The sequence below is a fragment of the Eurosta solidaginis genome, chromosome 4, assembly GCF_040869045.1.
Source record: "Eurosta solidaginis isolate ZX-2024a chromosome 4, ASM4086904v1, whole genome shotgun sequence".
Taxonomy (NCBI): domain Eukaryota; kingdom Metazoa; phylum Arthropoda; class Insecta; order Diptera; family Tephritidae; genus Eurosta; species Eurosta solidaginis.
Genome location: NC_090322.1, coordinates 24,689,335 through 24,712,652, shown reverse-complemented (window position 1 = coordinate 24,712,652; position 23,318 = coordinate 24,689,335). Strand labels below are relative to the sequence as shown.

Genomic DNA, 23,318 nt, shown 5'->3' with positions numbered 1-23,318 from the left:
GCGAAAAGCGGAGACACAACCCTCTGTTGTATTTCTGTGTATAAGCAACATAGCTGAATTTTAAAGGCTGATTAACTCTGTAATCTTTTCTGTAATTTATTTTGCTTTTGGAAAAATTACCTATTAGAAAAAAGATGGCTGAAAAATATTGGCATAACAGCTTAAGTTAAATCAAGAATGGAAAATCTTGGAAAATTTGAGCAGATGTGGCAATTTCGCGCGTCCGTTGAACGAAATATTGACAATCTGCTGATCATCGCTATGAAATTAGCGACATTCCATCAACTAAGCAGCACTTTAGCAATACTATTGTTATTATTTGGCCGCTCAAACACACACATATTAATTGTGCATTAAATCTAAAATATACAAATACACCATAATAATTTACACGGGTCATCAATTATTTCTCTGATTCAAAATCTGAACTACCAGCGCTACCGTCAACAGCTCAGTGTCATCATTGCCAGTAGCGCCAATAACACCAAACTCGTGCCTGACACACAAAAGTCGTTTCACTCAATAGCGCAAGTAAAATGTACTACGCACTCACTACTAAGTAGCGTCAAAAATTCGCTTGGAGTCATTTCGTCAATGAGCTACCATTGAGCTGGCACCGCATTGGCGCTGGCGCCATGCAATTTACATCACTAAAATTGCGCGAATGCCCAGGCTCATGACTTTGTTCTGCCGACCCTTGGCAATTTCGGCGAAAGACGGGGTCCAGCCTCCCTGCTTCTTAGCCCTTTTCGGTGCCGTGGGGTTGGATTCATCCATGGACCGCTGGCGTTTCGAGGTTTCATCACTCTCGAATAAAACTTTTAAAATTACTTGAACTAAAAAATTAAAAATAAATAATAGTTTGAAAAACTAAAAAAACACGCTTTTATAGCTAACCGAACTAAAATAAAATTAAAGAAAAAAAAACTTTCTTAAAAATAAGCTTTTATTATTTTGGTTAATAAAATTAACTAAAAAGTAAACAATAAATTGACTCTAAAGAAATATAACACTTTATAAGTTCATTGTAAGCTTAAACGATAATTAGGCTTTTTCGTCTGCGACAAAAAAATTCTATATCGTACATAATTATATATTTTTAACATTAAAACTTTACACCTAAATTATTAAAGCATACAGTTTATATCACAGTCCAAATTGTTCTAATAAAAAACGTGTTAAATTTTGATGGTATAATTAAGAACATTTAGGATCTCATTTTCTTGCTATCGCAATGTAACACGCTTTTATTAGAACAATTAGGACTGTGATATAAACTGTAAGCTTTAATAATTTAGGTGTAAAGTTTTAATGTTAAAAAAATATAATTATGTACAATATAGAATTTTTTTGTCGCAGACGAAAAAGCCTAATTATCGTTTAAGCTTACAATGAACTTATAAAGTGTTATATTTCTTTAGAGTCAATTTATTGTTTACTTTTTAGTTAATTTTATTAACCATAATAAAAGCTTATTTTTAAAAAAGTTTTTTTTTCTTTAATTTTATTTCTAATGCAATTCTGTAGTTAGTTCTTAGATAGAAAAAGCGTGTTACGAATCAAAATGAAGAACACCGAGTATAAACAAATTGTTGTTACTCATCACATAGTGATTGAATATTTACTCACACGCTTATGACTATGATTTCATACGTCAGTATACTATCTGGTAGCATGCTTGTTAAGGGACTATTCCGTGTCAAATAGGAAGACATTTGGCTTGCAGTATCAATATTAATTGGCGCTTGGCGGTTTTGCCGCTTCTGTACCAAAGTATGGCGACCTTGTAATCGCCAATGGACCCTAAGCTTGACTTTAGGTTACATATAGAAACTCACGTTAATAGGGCTAAATGTACTTTGGCGTTCGTGAAAGGTGGTCTAGGGAATTTAATGATCCGTACGTTACTAAAACTCTGTTTACATCATTGGTGAGGCCAATATTGGAATATGGTTCGATAATCTGGAACCCACGTTATCAAATTCACTGCGATAAACACTTGCCTTGGGACACGTCAAGGAATCTTCCACCGTACTGCAGCCGGTTAAAACTATTACAGTTGCCTACATTACAGAGCCGTAGGGAGATGATTAATGTCTTATTTATGGTAAAACTCTTAAGAGGAATGATAGCTAGCCCATTTCTACTTGGCGAAATTAAGTTCAATGTGCCAGTCAGATCGTCTAGATATTTTCAACAACTGCATATAATTACATGCAGATCGAACTTCGAAATGCATGACCCACTTCGTGGCATTTGTCATGATTTCAATAATCACTGCAAAAACTTAGAAACATGCGATCCGATTTTCAGAATTAAAAAGTACCTACTTACTACCTTAAAAATGTAACGTGTAACCCCCTATACCTCTGTGTGTCTTTGCTATTGAATGATTTAATACATAGTATTTCAGTATATTTTTGTAATTATTATATATTGAAGTTGCCAAGTCTTTTTGTTTGTTTTTATACTATTCTATATTTAGTCTGATTAATTGTTAAATTTGTAGACTAATAAATAAATAAATAAATGTCCGGATTATGGATAATGCCCTCCTAAATGGCGACAGCGATGCGCCGCCCAGGCATGATGATCCGAGTCTGTAATCGATGATGATGGAATTATTGCTCCCCCCCCCCCCCTTCCACCCCGCTCTCCCTCCAGGAATATTACGAAGTCGGTATACCAGTTGAAAAACAACAAGTTCGCGGGTGCTGATGGATTGCATGCGGAGCTGTTTAAATACGGCGGCGAGGAGTCTAAGTGTTCATTGCCTAGCCCACAAGAAAGGTGATCCTGCAAACTGCGCCAACTATATTGGAATCAGTCTTCCGTCCCTGTCAAGCGTAATACGCGAAGGATTTAATCTTATCAGTGCGACTTCAGACCTGGTAAATCTACGACCGACCAAATTTTCACTATGCGCCAAATCTTGAAAAAAAACTCGCGAAAAATAACTAACACACATCACCTCTTCGTAGAATTGAAAGCCACGACAGTACAAAAGGAGCTGCCTATAAGCCAGCAAAACCTATGCGGCTGTGCAAAATGCATTGAGCAACACAAACAGCTCAGTCAGAAGTGGGAAGGAACTCTTCGAGCCGTTCGAAACTGAAAGAGGTTTCAGATAGGGTGACCCCCTATCGTGTGCGTTCTTTAATTTGATGATAATAATGAATCCACGGGGAAAATTATACAAACTGCAGAGCTGAACCACTCTAAAATAATACTCTATAACAACAAATGTTACTTTAGAGTTGGCAATTGAAAAGTAAAGTCCTCTCTCGATAAACGAAGATTATGCACGACAAGTCACTTCTCGTGCCCGTCGTGTGATAAGATGTAGAAGCATGGAACATTACAATATCAGATGATGCGGCTTTGGGAATGTTTGGGAAAAAAGTTCTTTGAAAGATTTACGGACCTCGACACGTTGGCGACGGCGAATACCGAAGAAGATTTAACGATGAGCTGTACGAGCTTTACGCAGACATCAACATAGTCCAGCGAAATAAAACGCAGCGGCTACGAATCAAAGATGATGCCCCGGTTAAGAAAGTGTTTTTATCGAAACCCGCCCATGGAAGCAGAGAAAGAGGGCTGCTTCCACGCCGCTGGAAGCACCAGGTGGAAAACTATTTAAATTCCCTTGGTGTGACCATCTGGCGCCAGTTAACTCAGCGAAAAAGTGGCTGAAACGCCTTGTTGGACAGCTATAACCTTTTAAACGGCTAAGCACCAATTAAGAAAGTACGTTTAGTACTCGACTGGAAATATAATATATATTATTTCTAATTGCTGTTTTTATGTAGGGGTCCCTTTTTCGCAGTTATTTGGAATCCAAATCTATAAATAAAGTTTTGGTTGTAAAGATAGCGATTTGGACTATTAGCGATCTTTGGGCAATTTTGGTCGTAGTCTTTTGTTTAGCTATATTTTATTAAAATAATTTGTTAAAAATAAACGATTGTGAGCACACAAAGAAATCTATTTGTACTATGGCACTATTGTGAATATTTGCACTGCATTACCGGCCGTTTTTAATTGATTGATAGATGCGTACGAGTCCGGTTCGTATATTATATTTGGTTTGTCACACAGGATAATTTGATTTGCACATCTCAGGTTTTTGATGTTACATCAGGTTTATCAGGTGGTTTCGCTGTACCAGCACTTTCTTTCTTCTACTCTGCTGTGCCAGTATTTTCGAAGCCGCCAGCACATCGTTCACATTTCTAGCACTACTCCTTGCGGCACGATCTTTTAATTTTAGACGAACGTTTGCAAATGTTATTCGTTTGGAGCCACCTGGGTTCATGGGCGGGTTTTTAAAACAATTATATTAATACCACAAACGAAGGCGCTATAGAAATTCAGAATCCTTTTTGTTTTTGAAAAAATCTAGCAATAATTATGATTTGTCACGGAATTCCCCATACGTAAGTATGTGTAGCTAATATTAATCCGAAACGCTATAACCAAGGGAAAGTGAGAGTTCGTATAGAATCACACATAAATATACTTGAAGTAACAACTCAATATTTTTCATTATGAGAGTAGACAAGCCGTTAAGTGTGAGCATTAAGCTTGCTTAGCTATACCAACTCCTTAAATTTAAGATTTTAAAGGGGTTCCCTGGGGCACATGAGAAATTATTTCTGCTGAATGCAGAAAAATGCAGCAGACAATTTTTTCTGGCTAATTAGCACCCATTAGCAACACCAAGCGAGTCGAATCCTTCTTTACCTTTTATTTCCTACCCAATTGCAAAATCCGTCAGGCTCTTCGCCTTATGAAATGCGGATGTTGAATGTTCTGACGGTAACACCAGTCACTATTCTTAACCATGCTTTTTTACATGAATACTGTAGTAGAGCCCCATCGGGTTAGGAGGCTTAGAATATACCTGCGGTAGGGATGCCTGTCGTAAGAGGCGACTAAAATACCAAATTTATTCAAGGGTTTGTGTACCGCAATCGTCTCAAGGGGTTACCAGCACAATATATAGCTTCTCCAGCCCAATTGTCAACATCACCTACCCGTGGCGAATCCTGTTTCTTTAACAGCCGAGGCTCTAGCGACCCCGAACTCCAGATGGATCTAGGGGGTGGGAGGGCGGTATGGCCTAGAAGGTTGCATGTGGTCATACCAAATCGTTCCCGAGATGGTCCTTTATGGTGCTTGTTACCGGAACGTACCGGATCTGCATCCGACAAAGGACCATCAACATCGATAACAATCACCAAGGCCTTCCGGGAGTGTCCTTATCGCTAAAACAACAACAATACTGTAATAGACGTCGCAAGGTCAGATTTTATATATGGTCTTAAAGTCAGTCTTTGCGATCACGAGAGCTCTCAAAACCGAGCAGTAAAAATTTCATACCAAGCACCCTCGTTGAGTGTCGCCCAACCAGATGTTTTTTTACTAAATCCCAATCAAACTTATTTTGTCATACGAACAAGCGAAATATCAACTCCCTTTACCACCTACAGCGTACCTAGCAGTCAACCCACGGAAATCTGAATGGCTTTGTTTACAGTCCTTGAGAGTGACAAATAAAATGATAGATCGACTCCTCTTCCATCTGTCCTGACAGCGTATGCACAACGAACATGCTGGTACACGTCACCGTTGTTAAACGTCCGAGCATTAACAAAATATCCACTGCAGATTCGACTAATTTGAGTAGAAAGTTTGTTCAAAGTCAAAAGGTAACGTGGTATAGTATGCGCCGGATGCTGAGTCAGTCTTGATACCGTTAAATCTTTTCTTAGTCGTACCGTCCAGCATCGTTACGTGTCTTAGATCTTCCGCAAGGACATTAGATGAAAACTAAGCTTAATTCCTCCTGAAAAGCACTGCTTGCTGCGTCTAATAAACTCAGGAGTACTAACTTTTGTACTTTTCTACTTTCATTGGGCGCCAGTGGCGTAGCGAAGGGAGCAATGGGGGCTATTTTGCCCCTAGTACTACATACTCAAAAAGGGGCGCCAAAAGGTCCGAAAACCAAATGGTAATCCGCAGCAAGATCAGCTTACTACACGTTTCTTTCGGCTGCAATACTTCTCTGGTGTCTTTTTCCAGGCACTGTATTGCACATTTAGACAAAATAGGATGATCGTTTTTGCCGAGGGCTCTGTCACAGGTATAAGAATAGTTCCATAGCAATATGAGAAAAGTAAAGTGGTGTTGAGTGTCGCAGTGAAAGCTCGATACTTATACATTTTGTAGAGCAGTACAAAAAAAAGAAAATTGTTGCTTACGGCACTCTCACAGGTTGAACCGCAGCCACGTAGCAAACGTGCAAAGGAAAGCAGCATATGGAAGGCGTTGGAGATTTCCATACTCTAAATTGGATTATGAAAACACACAAAGTATGTATGTATGTGATTCATACCTTGATAAATAAGTATGTATGTACATACATATGTAGTTTAGCTCTGGTGCTGTGCTCATTCATACGTCTTTAGTGAAAATGAAAACGTGCTAGCCGAACCTCAAACTGAGAAAATTTCAATTAAAACCGAAACTTAAACGACCAACGATACGAACGCAGGGGGTTATTTTTGGGATACGCTTTTCGAAATGACGACTACAACAACACTAACACCAGCAACGGCAAAACAACGTCGACTATCGTAAGTTGCAGCTGGCAGATGCTGTACGGTCCATCGATATGATATGTACGATTTGAGGAGAGCTAAAAATCGTAGTAGTGTAGCGGACACAAAAACAAAAATAAACTCGTACAACAATAACAAACATGAGAAATTGCGGAATAAAAACAAAAATTGAAAAATACTTATTTGAAATAACAACAAAAGAAGCAAAAGTCAGACGGTAAAAGGTATGGGACGGAGCAGAGACGGTAGAAAATGATGAAGAAGAGGAAGCAGAAACAGCAGCGCCAGTAATAGCGGCAGCCTGCCAAACAACGGCACAACCGTTTCATTGTAGCGGTATTTGACGACTTTAGCGAATGCGATGATCGTAGTGTTGGTTGGTAGTCGTAGACGTAATGTTGGGTGGGATCGTCGGTAAATTTACCAAATACAATACAGCATTTCTATATAATTTTTAAGTTATAAAAAAAAAACATAAATAAAAATAAATATAAAAATAGCGCGAACAGAAGAAAATAAAAAGTGTGTGACTGTGGTTTGGTGGCGCGGGTTCTGCGAACGAAAAGTTAGCACCAATACAACAATAAAAAAAAGTGAATGCGAGCTCAAAGCGGTGCAACAGTGAGATTTTGTTAAGCAAGATCTTTTTACAAGCAGCAGTTACATACAAACATACAATGGTAGGCTTATAAGATGTACAGCGCAAAAAGAGTACCCCTTGCACATTAAATCGTTGCTTTCAAACTTTTATAGAAGTGGGTGGGGCGTGAAAATGCAGTATGTACCGATCAGGTCGGCGAAGAGTTCTCTTCTGTGGTAATGAGGTGGGACGACTTTCTACTGCAGTCGCGTGTCACCACCAAAACGGCCGAAATTCATATTGGAACGAGGACTGCAAATCCCTTCCATTTTAATTCGATGGAAAACCACAAAACCCAGGTCTACGGGTTGTGGTGTGACTGCCTTGCTGCGGTATGCCTCTTACATCAAAACAACGGTAAAGGGAACAGTGATACGTCATGAACCCTTGGCACACTTCTGTTTTACTGTTGACTTGATGCAACATGGTATTTTGTAGGAACAGTGCTTGTTTCAATATGAATCTGCATTTTTCGGAGCTTCGTATAAAGGCGTACGCATTACTCATCGACTGCTCTTTTACAATGTGGTGCAAGAGCAACGAATTATCGTTCAAGACAGGTGTCTCTGACGTGAACACCCTCTAAGGGATATAAGAAATCGCACTTTTTAATAACAATTATTTGTTGTACTGCGAACATTAGGGTGCATCGTATATGTGTGAAGACTGCATGTTGTTGAGATTCAAAGCACTCCGCTAGATGGGTATGGTCGGTGGAATTAATACAAATTAAATCAAGTTTAATTCAAGCTTCAGTGAAAGGTTGAATCTCTTTTTTGGAAATTGTTCTATCTTCATTAAGAGCGGTAATAACCTACTGGTAGATACTTAAACTTCGACAAAATCAGCTTATGACCTTTAATTAATCCAAAAACGGTCTTAAGCTCAAGATGTTGGGAGGGATTTCCAAAACGTATCTTCATGAGTTCAATCTCCAACTTAAAATCGATTTTGCTGTTACATGTGTGATACAACTTGGCATTTTCTCACGGAGTATTTCCAATGCTCATAGCCAACAGTTCACATTTTAATTTTAAGGCTTAGTGGAATCACACACCTCGCTCTCTTTCTTTGTTTTCAAAAATACTATTTTCCCACACTGTAGCGATGTTTTTCTAAAACTCTGTAGATAATTGATGATTCATCACCATCATAAACAAAAAACATTAAAATCAGCATAAAGGGAATATAATACGCCCGTGGAATATTTCACATTTTATGAATTTGTTTACCTTAAGGATTATTGCAGTAGGACTTCCTGTTTAAAATTTTGTTTAGTAGAGCAATATTTATGGCTAATTAAGAATTTGTTTCCTTCAGAATTTCTTTGTTACACAAAATTTCCAAAATAAAGCGCACCCTAATATACATATATACATCTCTCTGCGTTGGACCTTTTTGTGCTGCACGAAGTGTGTCACATTGTGATCGTTGTCTTAGAGGTAGTAACATTTTATTTAATCAAACGTTCTGATTTGAAATAAATTTGAAGTATCATTTTGAAATTAAGTGACTAAGTGTAACCGGCACAAAACTCATTTCAGATAACTTGATATGATATGTTGTGGCATGAATATGATTTAATATGACAACAAGTGATATGATATGATATGATATGATATGATATCGTATGAATGAGATTTAATGCGATAAGATGTGATATGATATGATTTATGCATCATCTATATTCTGTCTGTTTTTATTTCATCTGATTTACTGCATTGAAAGAAAAAAGCTGGCAAAAGCACCCGGGGTCGATTCAAGCTATCTTTCTGCAAATTTTTATCCATCGCAAATAGCACAAATTGTTGATTCTGAATTAGTCGTTTTGACAGTCAAATCAACCAAAAAATTGCATCAAACTTTTTTCTAAAGATTTTTTCCAAGCCTTGATCCTAAGATTTTCGGTGAGGTAGGCATACATATCACGCTACCATCACACCACGGTAGCAGCCTAGCTCTGGTGTGTTATAATGTAATGGTGTGTTATTAATGTCACCCTGAACATAACAATGAAAACTGTTAAAATATAACAGTTACTGTTATTAAAGAGATTTATCTTTTAACAGAAGTCAGTTATATTTATTTGCTAATCTGTCACTTTTACAGAATATAAGCTTGAGACCAAGAAATGTCTTCTGTTGAAATGACCATACCTCTTGACAAAAAACTCTGTTGAATTAAGCATAAAAAAAAATAAATAAATGCAAGGCGCGATAATCTCCGAAGAGATTTTAGGCCGAGCTTCTCTTTCAATTTGCGTCGTCTCCTTTAAATTTTTCCTACAAATTGGCGGGACGGGACGCTACCACCACACCATAGCGGCCGCCGAATTTACCGTAGTGCGATCAAACTGTTAATTCAAGAACAACAAACTTGATTTGTTGATTTTACTAGCTTCATTTATTTCGTTGTGCTTTGATCTGATAAGATATGATATTTTCTGTGCTATGTATAAGCCCTCCAAGAAGTCATTGTATAAATTAATATGATGAGACGTGGTATGACCTTGTTTGACTTAATAAAATGACTTGTGGTAAGATCTGATCTGTTTACATTTGAGATAAAGTCGTTGGTATGATAAGTTGCGATCATATGACTTATGATGAGTTGCGATCATATGATTTATTTCGTCTGACGTGTTTTTAAGGTGTATGATATCATTTAACTTAAATTTTGTGATGTGATTACAATCAGATCATCGCATTCATCTAACCAAAGTGTTTCTGACGTTAGTGATATGATGTGACTATAATTGATTGAACATCACATAGTCGGCTTATAGTGTAAACCTGCTACTAAGCCACATAAACAAATTTTTACCTGACGCGCCAAGGTAGGTTGAACTGGCCGGTCCATGAGGACCTCACATAGACCGATTGAGTCCGTAGTGTTACCAGAAGTTTGTTTTAACGACCAAACTGAAAAACCCTATCAAAAACCAGGACCTATGTTATAAAATAACTCCGTCCTCTTGGCAAATACTAGAAGCTTCCTAGGACTTAAGCCACTTGCTGCTTCTAGATCTGACAGCTGTATCACTCCTAATAGCTGGAGTCTTAGCCTGGCAAGTGCAGGGCACGAGCACAGAACGTGCTCGATCGTTTCCTCCTCCAACCCGCACTTTCTACATCTGCTATCACTGACCAAGCCCAGTTTAAAGGCATGTGACGCCAGAAGGCAGTGTCCAGTCAGAATACCCGTCATGAGTCTACAGTCCTCTCTTTTTAATGATAGGAGCAACTGTGTTAGTCTAAGGTTGTAAGACCTACACATAATCTTCGACACTTTACAGCCCCGCGCTTGAACCCACGCCTTTCCCGCTTGGTCGATCATGTGCACCTCTCGACTTCGCTTAATCTCGCCCAATCTAATTGGGACATCTACGGAGCAAGTTTCAAGGGATGCGCCCTTTTTAGCTAGTTCGTCCGCTTTTTCATTCCCATCTATTCCCATATGCCCTGGGACCCAATATAGATGTATGCTTCTCCCTGTCCCGATTCTGACCTGACGCGCCAAAAAACTATTATAATTGAAATCATAGGAAGTAAAATCAATATAAAGTTCTTTAACTTTGTTAAACGCCACTAAAAGATAGAATTTAAGAGTGCACTATGAGGGTAACATGTTTTCTAGAGAAGAAAATGCCATTCGATTAATGTATACTACATATAAAGCATTTGTTAAAATACGGAACAGGTTGAGTTGTGGAACACATTATGATCTGAGTAGGGTAAATGAGTTACTAGTTGTTAGGAGAAGAAAGAATATATTATTTTATGCTAAAAAGCGAATACGAAAAGGCTAAAGTGCTGTAGTGAAAGTTAGATTTTGACATAGATAACGAAATAGCTCTTTCAGTTCAAAATTAGTTCTATAATCATTCACAATGAGAGGTTTAAAGTTTATAGAAGGCTGAATGGGGACATTAAACTTCACTGCGCTCAAAAGAAACCGTTTTGCAATTTAATCATAAACAATAATCCTAGCATTTCTCTACGAGGGTGGGAAGTCTAATAAGTTTAAAACGTATTAGCATAAGGAAGGAGGTTATACAGCGGGTCCCATTGAAACCCTCTTAGGGCCGTTTTCACCAACTCCAGTTATGTTAGATTTTTCCTGGAAGATAACAATCTCTAAGATTAGCTTCATTTCGTTTTCACCAACACAGGCTAAATCGATAGTTATGAGTATTTTGTAGAACAAATCAGAAAAATCTATTATGAATACAAGAAAACTAGCCAAACAGGTTACGTTAATTCGAGTGCTGTTTTGTCAGTTTCAATTTCAAAGATCAAGTCATCTACTTTTACTGCTTCTCCAATACCCTTCTTTATTTTTACTATACCTTCTGTAACTGATTCACCACCAAGAGTTTTTGGTGCACTTAACTGAGACGCGAAGCTTCTGTTGACGTGGAGAAAATGATTATAGATAAGCGACTAACTGAAGATGGTGAAAACGGCTTTTAATGCAGAAAGTAAGAATTGTTTTTGGACTGATTACACCCGATCTACACGGACCTGGTAAGTCGGGCACTAAGCTATTGAATCATATTCCAATATCGGTCTAACTAGTGTTGTCAAAGGGGCTTTAGTCACGTAATGATGCCACAACTCTTTTGACCATCGTTTTACGAATTTTATTGACTGTTGCATTAATATGAAGATTAAAACTAAGTTAGACGTCCACCGTTACTTTCACGTCAAGGAAGTCTTATACTTGATCAAGAAAGTGGTTGTGAATATTGTAATGATATAAATATAAATAACCAAAAACCGCACTTATGACCCATTGTGCAACGAGAAAGCGCTGCCCGAATTTCGAAAAAACAATAGTACTTCCCAACAACAATATGGAAAGAGATTCACACTGGAAATGCTACATATACTAAACACACTAACTAACACAAGAATTAACTACAAAACAGATGTAGCAAACACCGCGCTCTCCTATAGGCATCTAATAAAAAACAAAAATAGTTAACAACTCCACGTACAAAGGAAAAGACGTGTCAAAAATGTTTGTTTTCAATGTTTAAGAAGTTTTGTTAATAATTGTTAATTGTTGTTTGATGTAAATTATATGTTATTTTGTGTTCTGTTTGTTTATAGTTCACCCTGAGGACGTGCATAACCGAAATATATTGGTAAAAATTTAAAACATCTGTGTTTTATTTTCCAAAACATCAGACCTCAAGCCGGCAAATAAAAATTTATGAAAGTGGTTGAGGTTATATACGAATGGTACGAAAATATATTAGATTTTTATTTAACAAAAAATATAAATATTCAAGAATTTTTGATAACATAAAAAATTTTTTAAAATATAATTATTAGTTTCTATAAATAAAATAAAGCTCTGAAATTATTTTTATTTTGTAAATTTATATAAATTTTTTTTTTTTTTTTTTTTTTTGTTAAAGACGACTTAAAAAACTTATATATTTTATAAAAAATATTTAACTCAAAAATAAAAATTTATTTTAATTAAACGAAAAAATAATTTAAAAAAATGTAATCACATGAATATGAATAAGCTTATATTTTATTTTTTGATAAAAGATTAAACTAAAAAATAAAAAACCGCTAAAATATTTTTTTTCTGGTTATAAAAGATTTAACAACAATTAATAATAATTTTTTTTAGCAAAAAAGAACTAAAATAATCCTAATTAGAAATCAGTTTTTTTAAATATGATTATTTTTCACGTTTATATACCTACATATTTTTATTGTCAAGAAATTTTAAGAGATTAAGGTTTTGGATGAAAATAAAGTTTTTGAGAATGTTTGAAAGAAAAACTTAATACATTTTTTTAAATCAGCTTAATGTACATATGTATACATATATGTATGTATATATAAAAGTATCTGCATTTATATTACTACTATAATCGTGCATTCAACCATATCTGCTTCCACCAAATTTATACATGTACATATGTATGTATGCATACAGATGTATGGAATAATAAATAAAACATTAGAACTTAATAAAAAAGCGCGTCGCATTATAATCAAAAGTAACGCTTCAAACCCAGCAACTAAGTACAAATGCAACAACAATAGCAAATTGCGCAATCCAAGGGAATTAAATGCTAACAAAGTATGTAAATGCGTATAAACATCTGACCTGATATATATTTCTAAGTATATATGTTTGTGGATATGTCCATATGTACATATTTTAATTTATGTTAAACTATATGGGCAAGCAGGAGTACTTACATATGTGGACTAGCTTATATGTATCTACATATGTACATATGTATGTATGTATGTATGTACATTTGCTGATTTAACTAAACCGATGAAGTGACTCTCTTTCAATGGTGATATATGGATTGTTTTGTGTGAATATTCATAAGGAGTAGAATGAATGTACAATATGCATATGTGCATAGCTAATAAGTACCCTGCAGTACAAAAAACTACATATTTGTAAACTATTTTCCAAGTAAGTAGTTTGTAGTAACATATTCAGATCAACTAGCTACCCTGCAGCCATATATATTCGTGATACGGTTTACTGTAACTACACAGCAATTTTGAAATTTTGTGCCCCTCAAACATTCACTCCGAAACATGGCTAAATTATATGATTCATTTCATCAGCTGATTTTATTTCTTTTTTTTCATTTCACTGGTATAGGGATTGTCAAAAGGAGATGGCAAACGCAAAATATAACCAACACATTGACAATTATTTATTGCCGTGGTGGTAAATTTTTTATAAAATAAATAGTTTCACATCACTTTAAGTTATTCTTTTAGTAAATGCATCTAATTTAGCGTATTATTTTCCCACAAGACACAGTTTTATGTTTTCTCTACATGCTATTCGCCTAACACCAACACGCAGATTTTGACAATCTAAACAAAGGTATGTTTTTGCTGTAGAGATGAGCCAACCATATAGTTGAACCATGCTATGAAATATAATCTTATCTTCACGTGGGAGAATGACATACAGTGCAGCCGTAGAGGTTGTTTTCAGGCCTCCCCTAATACTAAGCATTGATATCCAGGGGATATGCATAATTGTTTAAGGCCGCTCCAGTATTATCAAAAACTCTGCATTTGTTTTAGGTACGCAATTGATCTTTTTCTGACTAGTCTGAAAATATTCAGCAAACTATTGTTGCGCGCTTTAAGTTTTTTAATTTGATATTTGACGCGGCGCAAATTCGACTGAGGGATGACGACCTCAATTCAGCCACCGCGAACTGGATGCAGATAATGACAGCGCTACGAAACTTTAGCACACCTGCTCCGAATAATTGGCAGCTATATAAGCGACAGAGTACTCCTTTTTGATACGGATGGGGCCCAAGAAAACACAGCATTCGGTGCCTCTCATGGATCTGTTCTAGGTCCAACTCTTTGGAATGCGATGTATGGCGGTGTGCTACAAATCGACCTTCCCGGAGGCACGGAAATCGTCAGCTATACAGATGATATTGTCGTAATAGCAGGTGCCAAAAAACTTGATCTGCTCCAAGCATTATGTAATGACGCCGTGGGAAGAATAAAGGAATGGCTGACGAATTTGGGGCTGGAGATGGCTAGCAATAAGGCAGAAGTGGTTTTAGTGAGCTCAAAGCGGACGGTGGATGAGTTAGTCTTAACCATAGGAGATTATCAAATAAATTCAAAGCCTTCCTTGAAATGTCTAGGAGTAATCATTGACTGTTGTTGTTGTTGTTGCGATAAGGTTACTCCCCGAAGGCTTTGGGGAGTGTTATCGATGTGATGGTCCTTTACCGGATACAGATCCGGTATGCTCCGGTAAAACAGCACCATTAAGGTGCTAGCCCGACCATCTCGGGAACGATTTATATGGCCACAATAAACCTTCAGGCCGTCCCTTCCTCCCCACCCCCATGTTCCATGAGGAGCTTGGGGTCGCCAGAGCCCTTCAGGCGGTGGGGGAGAAAGTTTCTAGAGTTAGTGGAGCCCTAACGCGAATAATGCCCAACATCGGCGGCCCAGGCGAAGCTACCCGTCAGCTATTATCTAACGTAACCAGCTCTATAATATTATATGTAACAGTATGGCACGGATCTAAAATGGTCCCCGAAAAAGATATAATAGCAGCCTACCGCATTACTGCTATGCGAATAGCATGTGCTTATACACACCGACAACGCGATCCATGTTTTATCCAGGAAAATCCCAGTACATCTACTCTCAGGTGAAATGGCCGACCGCTGTGAGCAAGATGGCCTTTATAGTAATAACGAAATTGAAGCATGCTGAAAGGGAGCGCAGAGAAATGCGCATACGAAGTAGTGGCGACTAAATCGCCTCCCCCATCCCCCGTGACGTTATTCCCAACGGAGGTCTCACGGGGTGCGGATCCATGAACACGATTAGCCTGGTTTCATTGGGCCACTTGAGGGTAGTGCGCTACCACAACGTCCAATAAAAAAGATAAGTCATCTAAGGCTGAGTGCATTCATACTGCTTGCTGTAAGGTGAAACTGAATACTGACGAAGAATTTTTTATGATGAGCTGTATTAGCTTTAAATAGACATTAACTTAGTACAGCGACATTAACTTAGCACAGCGACTCCGCTGGCTAGGGCATCTTGTACGAATAAAAGAAGACGATGCCGCCCAGAAGGTGTTCTTAAAGGAGTCGGCGGCTGGAAGGGCCAGGTGAAATTGGTGCCAGTTAGCTCAGCGAAGAAGCGGATAACGGCAATTTTTGAACGTACAAACCGTTAGAAGGTTAAGCGCCAAACAAGCAAGTAATTAACATAGTTTACTATATAGTTTGGCAGCTTAAATTAAGGTTATGTGGCGAATTGGGTGTGGAAGGCAGTCGAATGAAGTGAAATGAAAAACTGCAGGAACCTCAGCGGCAGATATGCATGTCGTAAGAAGCGACTAAAATACCAAATTGATTCACGGGGTTGTGTAGCGCAACCCTTTCAAGGGATTGCCAGCGCAATATATAGCTTCTCAAACCCAGAGATGATGGGGCTATTACCTTAATGGTGCTTGTCACCGGAACGTACCGGATATGCATCTGGCAAAGGACCATTAACATCGATAACACTCCCCAGGGCCTTTCGGGGAGTGTCATTATCGCTACAACAACAACAAAAACTGCAGGAAGAAGAGAATTGCATTGCATTAAAGGACCTAAATAACCTAAATTTAAACATAAATCGTCTCTTTAAATCAGCAAGTAATATGTTATAAATGCTACCTCTTCAAAAAATGGGCAAAGTGTATGCCGGTTTAAAATTTAACTTTATCAAAGTGTGTTTGTGCTGATTTTGTGAGATCAGATGTGTGTTTCGCTACTTGATAAGGTTCACATTGGTAATTAAACAAAAGTATGGGATACCAAGCTTTGGCAGCTGTTTCTTTAGGGATTAAAGGGGATGATAAGCGCAATTCACAGCTTCCGCAAACCCATTGTCAACCTCTCCTGCGCGAGGCGAATCTTGTTACAAATATGGATGTATCATAAACAGTTTTTGTTGTTTTATCGGTCTATTTATTTGTAAGACCTCAAGCTCGAGCAAAGATAATATATTAAGATAAGAGCCATCAGTTTGCTACCAGTGGCGAGTAACTCGCTGGAAATAAAAAAAAATTGATGCCGAATGTTTTCTATGAAGGACATTTTTGAATTGTCCCCCATTTATTCATGCGGTATAGGCACCTTCTGCAATTATGATTTTTTGAAAGAGAATTAATTAGTTAATTATATACAGTCGGAAAAATAAACACAAATACCCCACGAAAATGTATAGAAGACATTTTTTGCACATCTCGCCCAAGAAAACTTCATAGAAAACATCGAACAAATGGATACGAGTAACGAGTAAAGTCTCTTATTATAATTTATATTCTTTGGCTCAAGACCGAACGAAATTTTTGTTTGTCATAATTTTTGATATGATACATTTTTTCTTAATTGTAATCTTTTTTTTTAATTAGAATAGGAGAAAGAAAAAATATTAGACAACTGCCAAAGCCAGTTGTATAGATCTATTAGATCGGGAACTGCTAAATTCCTTCATCGGCAACGTTTATACACATATTTAGCAGGCGAGGCTCTGACGACCCGAAATTTCTCATGGAAATAGGGGGTGGGGCGGGATGTCTTTTGGACTTTTACCAGTTTTTTTAGTTACCCATTGTGGTCCCTGATTCTTTAATATCTGCGGTATATTTTGTGGATGATTCTACTTGAGGTTGTGCCCTCGTCAGGGAAAGATGGGTGAATTTTGTTGTTTTACCTGCTAGAGTAAAAGGAGCTGTGGGCAATATATTATGCGGAGCACATGTCGGTAGCTACTAACGCGTATTTTTCTGCACTCATTGTGCGAGATCTTTAAAAAAGAAATGGAAATTGTCAAAATTAATATATCAAAAATAAAGAGCGCTTATCAATGTAGTCACGGTTATTTTTTCGACTATTTTTCATCACAAAAACTCATTACTTATGCTCTCCCTATCTCCCGCGTTTACCGCCATCAACTTGAGATTAGCTATAAAGTTAAGCGTTGAATAGACGTAGCAAGCTGATAGCAGTTGCTGACGGTGATCTTGCATGACCTGGTACCATACAATGTTACGATCTCAGTCTACATACATACGTAGACAATGTTGCTAAGCTTACTTAGCAAACGATCAATATTGACTGGATTTTAAATAAAATACATATATACGTAGTACATGCCTACATATATTCGAACATGAACGATCAACAGTAGAAATGAGTACCATAGACTATTAATATTTAGAAGTTAACCTTTTGGCCTTTAACGACAGCGAAAACAAAATTTTAAATAAAAAACACAACAACCATGCGATACTTAAGAATAACATACTGTTGTTAAGGTAATGGTATAATTATATTACTTAAGAAATGAACATTCTGTAGTTAAGTGATTAGCATGGATTTGTGTTATCAATAAAAGGTACCTTAAATAAGCTTTTTTTTTGTATTTCAAATTTTAATTAACTAGAGTTGTTTTTTTTTTTATTATTTCATTTTAAAGTTTTTAGCCTTTATTTAATTGCCTATTATTTCTCATTCTATTTAGTTCATTTAGTGACTCATTATTACAAGGACTCTTTCCTGACAATTTGTTACAACCTAAGTCCTCAATACATAATCCTTCCAAAGACTTTAGTCGACTCTGCGCCACGTATGCTTGTCCCTCCTCGAACTACAAAATATGTTGATTTCACTTTTTCCGGACTGTATGCAATATTTGTTCCAAATATGAGCCAAATCGGACATCATACGTTGCTTTATATTCATGTATATATTATGTGTTCCAAATATGGACCAACTCGGACCACAAATACGATTTTTTTGAATATATCGATCCTTGCGCCACCTAGCGGCGATTTTTTTCATAGCTCGCTTTCTGTTCACGTATGTATATATTATGTGTTCCAAATATGAACCAAATCGGACCACAAATACGAATTTTTGAAATATTTCGATGCATGCGCCACCTATCGCAGTTTTTTCTTATTATTGCATTGTCATCGGGTTCTGAACTATATTCCAAGTTTCAAGCTTGTAGCTTATCGGGAAGTTACTTAAATTTCAATTACAAAATTCGTTCACAACGGCCGCCCTGTCAAGTCAAGCTAAATAAAACCGTTTAAAAAACAATCATAACTTCAAGTTACTGCGGTTCCGGTTTCAGTTCCGGTAGGGGTACCACAACGATTTCAAATAAGAACTTCGACTTCGCTTCCTGATTGGGTTTGCTATCGATTTGGATTAAGTCTATCCCCCCCCCGCCCCCCCCCCCCCCCCCCCCCCCCCCCCCGGAGTGTTGTTGCTGTTGTAGCGATAAGGCCTTGGGGAGTGCTATCGATGTTGATGGTTCTTTGACGGATGCATATCCGGCACGTTCTGGTAACAAGCACCATAAAGGTACTAGCCCGACCATCTCGGAAATGATTTGGTATGATCACATGAAACCTTCTAGGCCATACCATCGGTTCCTGTTTAAGTACAACACTGATTTTTATTAAGACTTTGGTTTCGGTTCCGGCTTAGGAACCCTTATCGTTTTCAATTATTCAATTTAATTTTCTTAAATAACGAGGCAAATTCGCATTAAAGCCCTAGCCTAGGTTTAGACTTTAATTTCACCTCAAGCTAATAGAACATCGACGCGCATTTAAATTTTTTCTTTGATTTCGGTGTCGGCAACGATATCAGTTTCGGTTTAATCTCAATTACGAACAACGTATTGTTTCGGTTTCATTTAAAATTCGGTTAATCTTCTGCCCTCTTATATTCTTTCCGTATTTACTACTAACGGTCTTCTGTCATTCCCTCTTTCCTGAAAGTTTTCCAGTGTTCGTCAACCAACAGCAACAAGAATATATAAACGGTATTGATGGGGTAGCTGAGCGTAATGCAAAGTGTTTAGTAAAGTGTCTCGTATCTCTATTTTCAAAAAAGTCACTTGCTTGTCAGCTGGTTCTGTGCAGATCACAAAAATATACCTATATAAAATAAGAGTAAGGCGCATTGAGTAGCGACGAAGCTTTTCATCGTATACATACGTCATGTTTTTGAGATACTTTTATATGACGTTAACGTCTTCGTTCAACTGTCTTTGAGGCCTGCAAGGTGATATCTTTTCAAAGCTATCCTCTTTTTTAAGCTAGATTCAAGATGGACTGAAATAAACAACATAACCTATGCTTAATATGAGTTAAGACATCTGAAAACGGAAAGATGGGACTCTTGTAGCGGCTTTTCCGAATACATCGACTGTCTTAGGTTATGCCGTGACCTTTATAGAAGGCAAGAAATGCGATCTATATGTCTCACAGAGCTAACGCTGCGCTGAGTTTCTTTTTTTCCAATAACAACAATTCATACGAAACAGTGAACAATATAGTTTAACTGATCACGTTCAGATGAAGCATCTGTACCACATACATACATACATAGTATGTAAGTAAACAACTTCCTAGAATATCTTATATAAATATTTTACAACTTTCCTACGTTATTACAAATATTCTGAATATTTTTCAAAATTTTTGCTTTTGATTTCATTTTCGGGGTAGAAAAGCTGCCAACAACCGAGTTCTTTCTTTGCTTTGTTAAATTACTAAATGGTAAGTTATTTTTAAGTATTATTTTTCTCTACGCGATATTTGTACGTACAAACATACGTTTTTCTATTAATATAACTACACAAATACCCAGTATACATATATTCGTATATAGTATACATAAAAATGATCGTATAATGAGTGTACTAACATAATAAATTTGGTGCATACGTTGTATCTGAATATCGATATTACGACGTTCTGAATAACCGTGCCATAGTCTGTCGTTTGGGTGAGTGAGTCAGAGATTTTTTATTGCAAGTGGGGTGAATAAAGAGATGAGCTCAATGTGATCGACGTAAGGAAATAGGATGGGGCAGGGTAGTGAGTTTAATGCCCTTCAGCCCGCTATTAGCTACGAACCGAAACGCCAACAGTGTTGCAATCGAACAGCTCGTTGATCAGATCCAGCAAAAAGTCAACTGCAAGAAGATGTGATCAGTTTTGACTGAACGTACAACCACGTCTTTTGCTTACAACAACACAATATTTATTGTTCGCATTTGTCGATAAGCTATTATTTGTTTAGAACATCTGAGTATTAAAGTATAAAATTACGTATAATTCGTTTACCGTATGCAGTAAGTGTGATGTGATGTTGAGCTATAGATCACATCATGATATCATACTATGATTGCAATAATATTTGTATAAATGTATGTACATATTTATACATGCGTTAACAGATTTATAAATAACCGTTTTCAATGCTTGTTTGTATTTACGCATATACATTCAAACATACTTAATATATGTATATACATATGTCTTTTTGTAGGTCTGTGAGTTTGTTGCGCCTGCCTTGTTTTTCCTAAAAGTAGGTACTATTTTTATACCAATGAAAATCAATAACAACTAAAAGATCGCAATATATAACATTATTCTAACAGACGATTTTAAGTACTTGCACAAAGAAGTATTTTCATTGTAAGTTACATATATGTGTTCATATGTAGGCATGTACGTATATATATGTATATGTAGGTATGAACAGATGTTACATCCGACACTCCAACTCAAGTACCACAACTGCCTGACAGATTCAGCAAATTCAACTGTGTTATCCATTTTAGAGCATGTAACTGTACATCGACTGCTGTGTAAAATATCACCTTATCTCGACTGCCGTTTCGAAAATGCCCTGTGTGAGAAATCTTTTGAATAATGCTTTATTCCAGATTTTTTCTTCAAAAACCCCATACCTCAGAATTTGGTTGAAGAACGCCCGATCTTAGATTGGTTTAAAAGACGCTTTATCTGAGCTAAAATTCAATACATTTTGACATTAGCTGGGTGTTTACGAAAATCGATTTCTGAAGTAGGGCGTTCAAAACGGCAGCCGAGATAGGGTGACATTCTACTCAGCCGTCGACATTCAGCCTCTCTCGTCTGAAAAGCTAAGACCATTACAAAGAGGTGTCCAATGAATGAGCTATATGAGCCGGTGGACTCAGCTGTATACTCTAACGAATACAGGGATTTACTCAAAATCTACAAAGAAAATAATTTTTTACAGCGAAAATCATCTCGTCGGAAAAGTTTTAAGCAGGCAGCGGAAAGTGTCGCAAACTTTGACGCAGTAGAATTCTATGCATAGATTCGCAACACACTTCAAAATTAAGTGGATGTTTTAAACATCTTCTCCAAGTTTAAGCTAGCTTTTCAAAGTTAGACCCAAATAGGGGCTTAGTATAGTCTTTCACGGCGATATTAGACTGAGAAAGTCCCAGAAATATGCGCTACACCACTCCTACGGTTCAATGGGCACTACCAAATGGAAGTACGTGCGGTACGGCTAAAGATTTTGGTAAATCCGAGTTGTGGTAACTGTACTGCTTAGCTAGACGAAAATATTTTGGCTTAGTTGGAGTCGAATTGGATGGTACCTATAAGCAAGCCCGATATTTACCTAATCCGGAGCTATGTCATACAAATCAGCGATTTGAGACAGTAACGGGACATAGAAGAAACAACCCTATGGCCCTGTGTCTTGACACCGCTACGAAACTTTAGCACACCTGCTTACCTGCTCAGAATAATTGGTAGCTATTTTAGCGACAGAGTACTCCTCTTTGATACGGATGAGGTACCAAGAAAGCACAACATCACCGGCGACGTTCCTCAGGGATCTGTTCTAGGTCCAACGCTATGGAATCCGATGTATGACGGTATGCTACAAATCGACCTTCCCGTAGGCACGGAAATTGTCAGCTATGCAGATGATATTGTCGTAATAGCAGTGGTCAAGAAAGTTAATCTGCTCCAATAATTATGTAATGACGCCGTGGGAAGAATAAAGGAATGGCTGACATGGGGCTGGAGATGGCTAGCAATAAGACAGAAGTGGTTTTGGTGATCTCAAAGCGGACTGTCGATGAGTTAATCCTAACCATAGGAGATTATCAAATCAATTCAAAGCCTTCCTTGAAATGTCTAGGAGTAACCATTGACTCAAAATTAACTTATAAGGAGCACTTCCTGGCGGTGGGGGAGAAAATTTCTAGAGTTAGTGGAGCCTAACGCGAATAATGCCCAAAATCGCCGGCCCAGGCGAAGCTACCCGTCAGCTATTATCTAACGTAACCAGCTCTATAATGTTATATGCATTACCAGTATGGCACGAATCTAAAATGGTCCACCAAAAAGATATACTATCAGCCTACCGTATTACTGCTATACGAATAGCATGTACTTATCGGACGGTGTCTGACGACGCGATCCATGTTTTATCCAGGAAAATCCTAGTAGATCTACTCTCAGGTGAAATGGCCGATCTGTATGACATTGAAATCAACCGACCATCTGAAGATGCTAATAAAAGCGCAAGGTCCAGAACAATAGTTAGGTGGCAAGAACGGTGGGAAGAATCGAGAAAAGGGCGCTAGTTCGGAACAAAGCGGAATGCTATGAGGGAAAACACGGTGAAC

The 23,318-nt window shown here is 37.4% G+C and overlaps 2 protein-coding genes across 4 annotated transcripts in view; one reads left to right on the top strand and one right to left on the bottom strand.

Annotated features, from left to right (window-relative positions):
* LOC137249331 (solute carrier family 7 member 14) overlaps nucleotides 1-23,318 on the bottom strand; it is a 239,002-nt gene that overhangs the window by 129,889 nt on the left and 85,795 nt on the right. The window lies entirely within an intron of this gene.
* Nucleotides 6,295-23,318, top strand: part of meso18E — a 32,045-nt gene continuing 15,021 nt past the window's right edge. Inside the window, exon 1 of one of the 2 annotated variants that reach the window (XM_067780713.1) lies at nucleotides 6,295-7,306. In XM_067780713.1, coding sequence (XP_067636814.1) covers nucleotides 7,304-7,306 — 3 coding nt within the window. In that variant the 5' untranslated portion in view covers nucleotides 6,295-7,303. Of the gene's footprint in view, nucleotides 7,307-20,365; nucleotides 20,395-23,318 lie in introns of those variants that run through there. The other variant, XM_067780714.1, reaches the window with a different exon arrangement.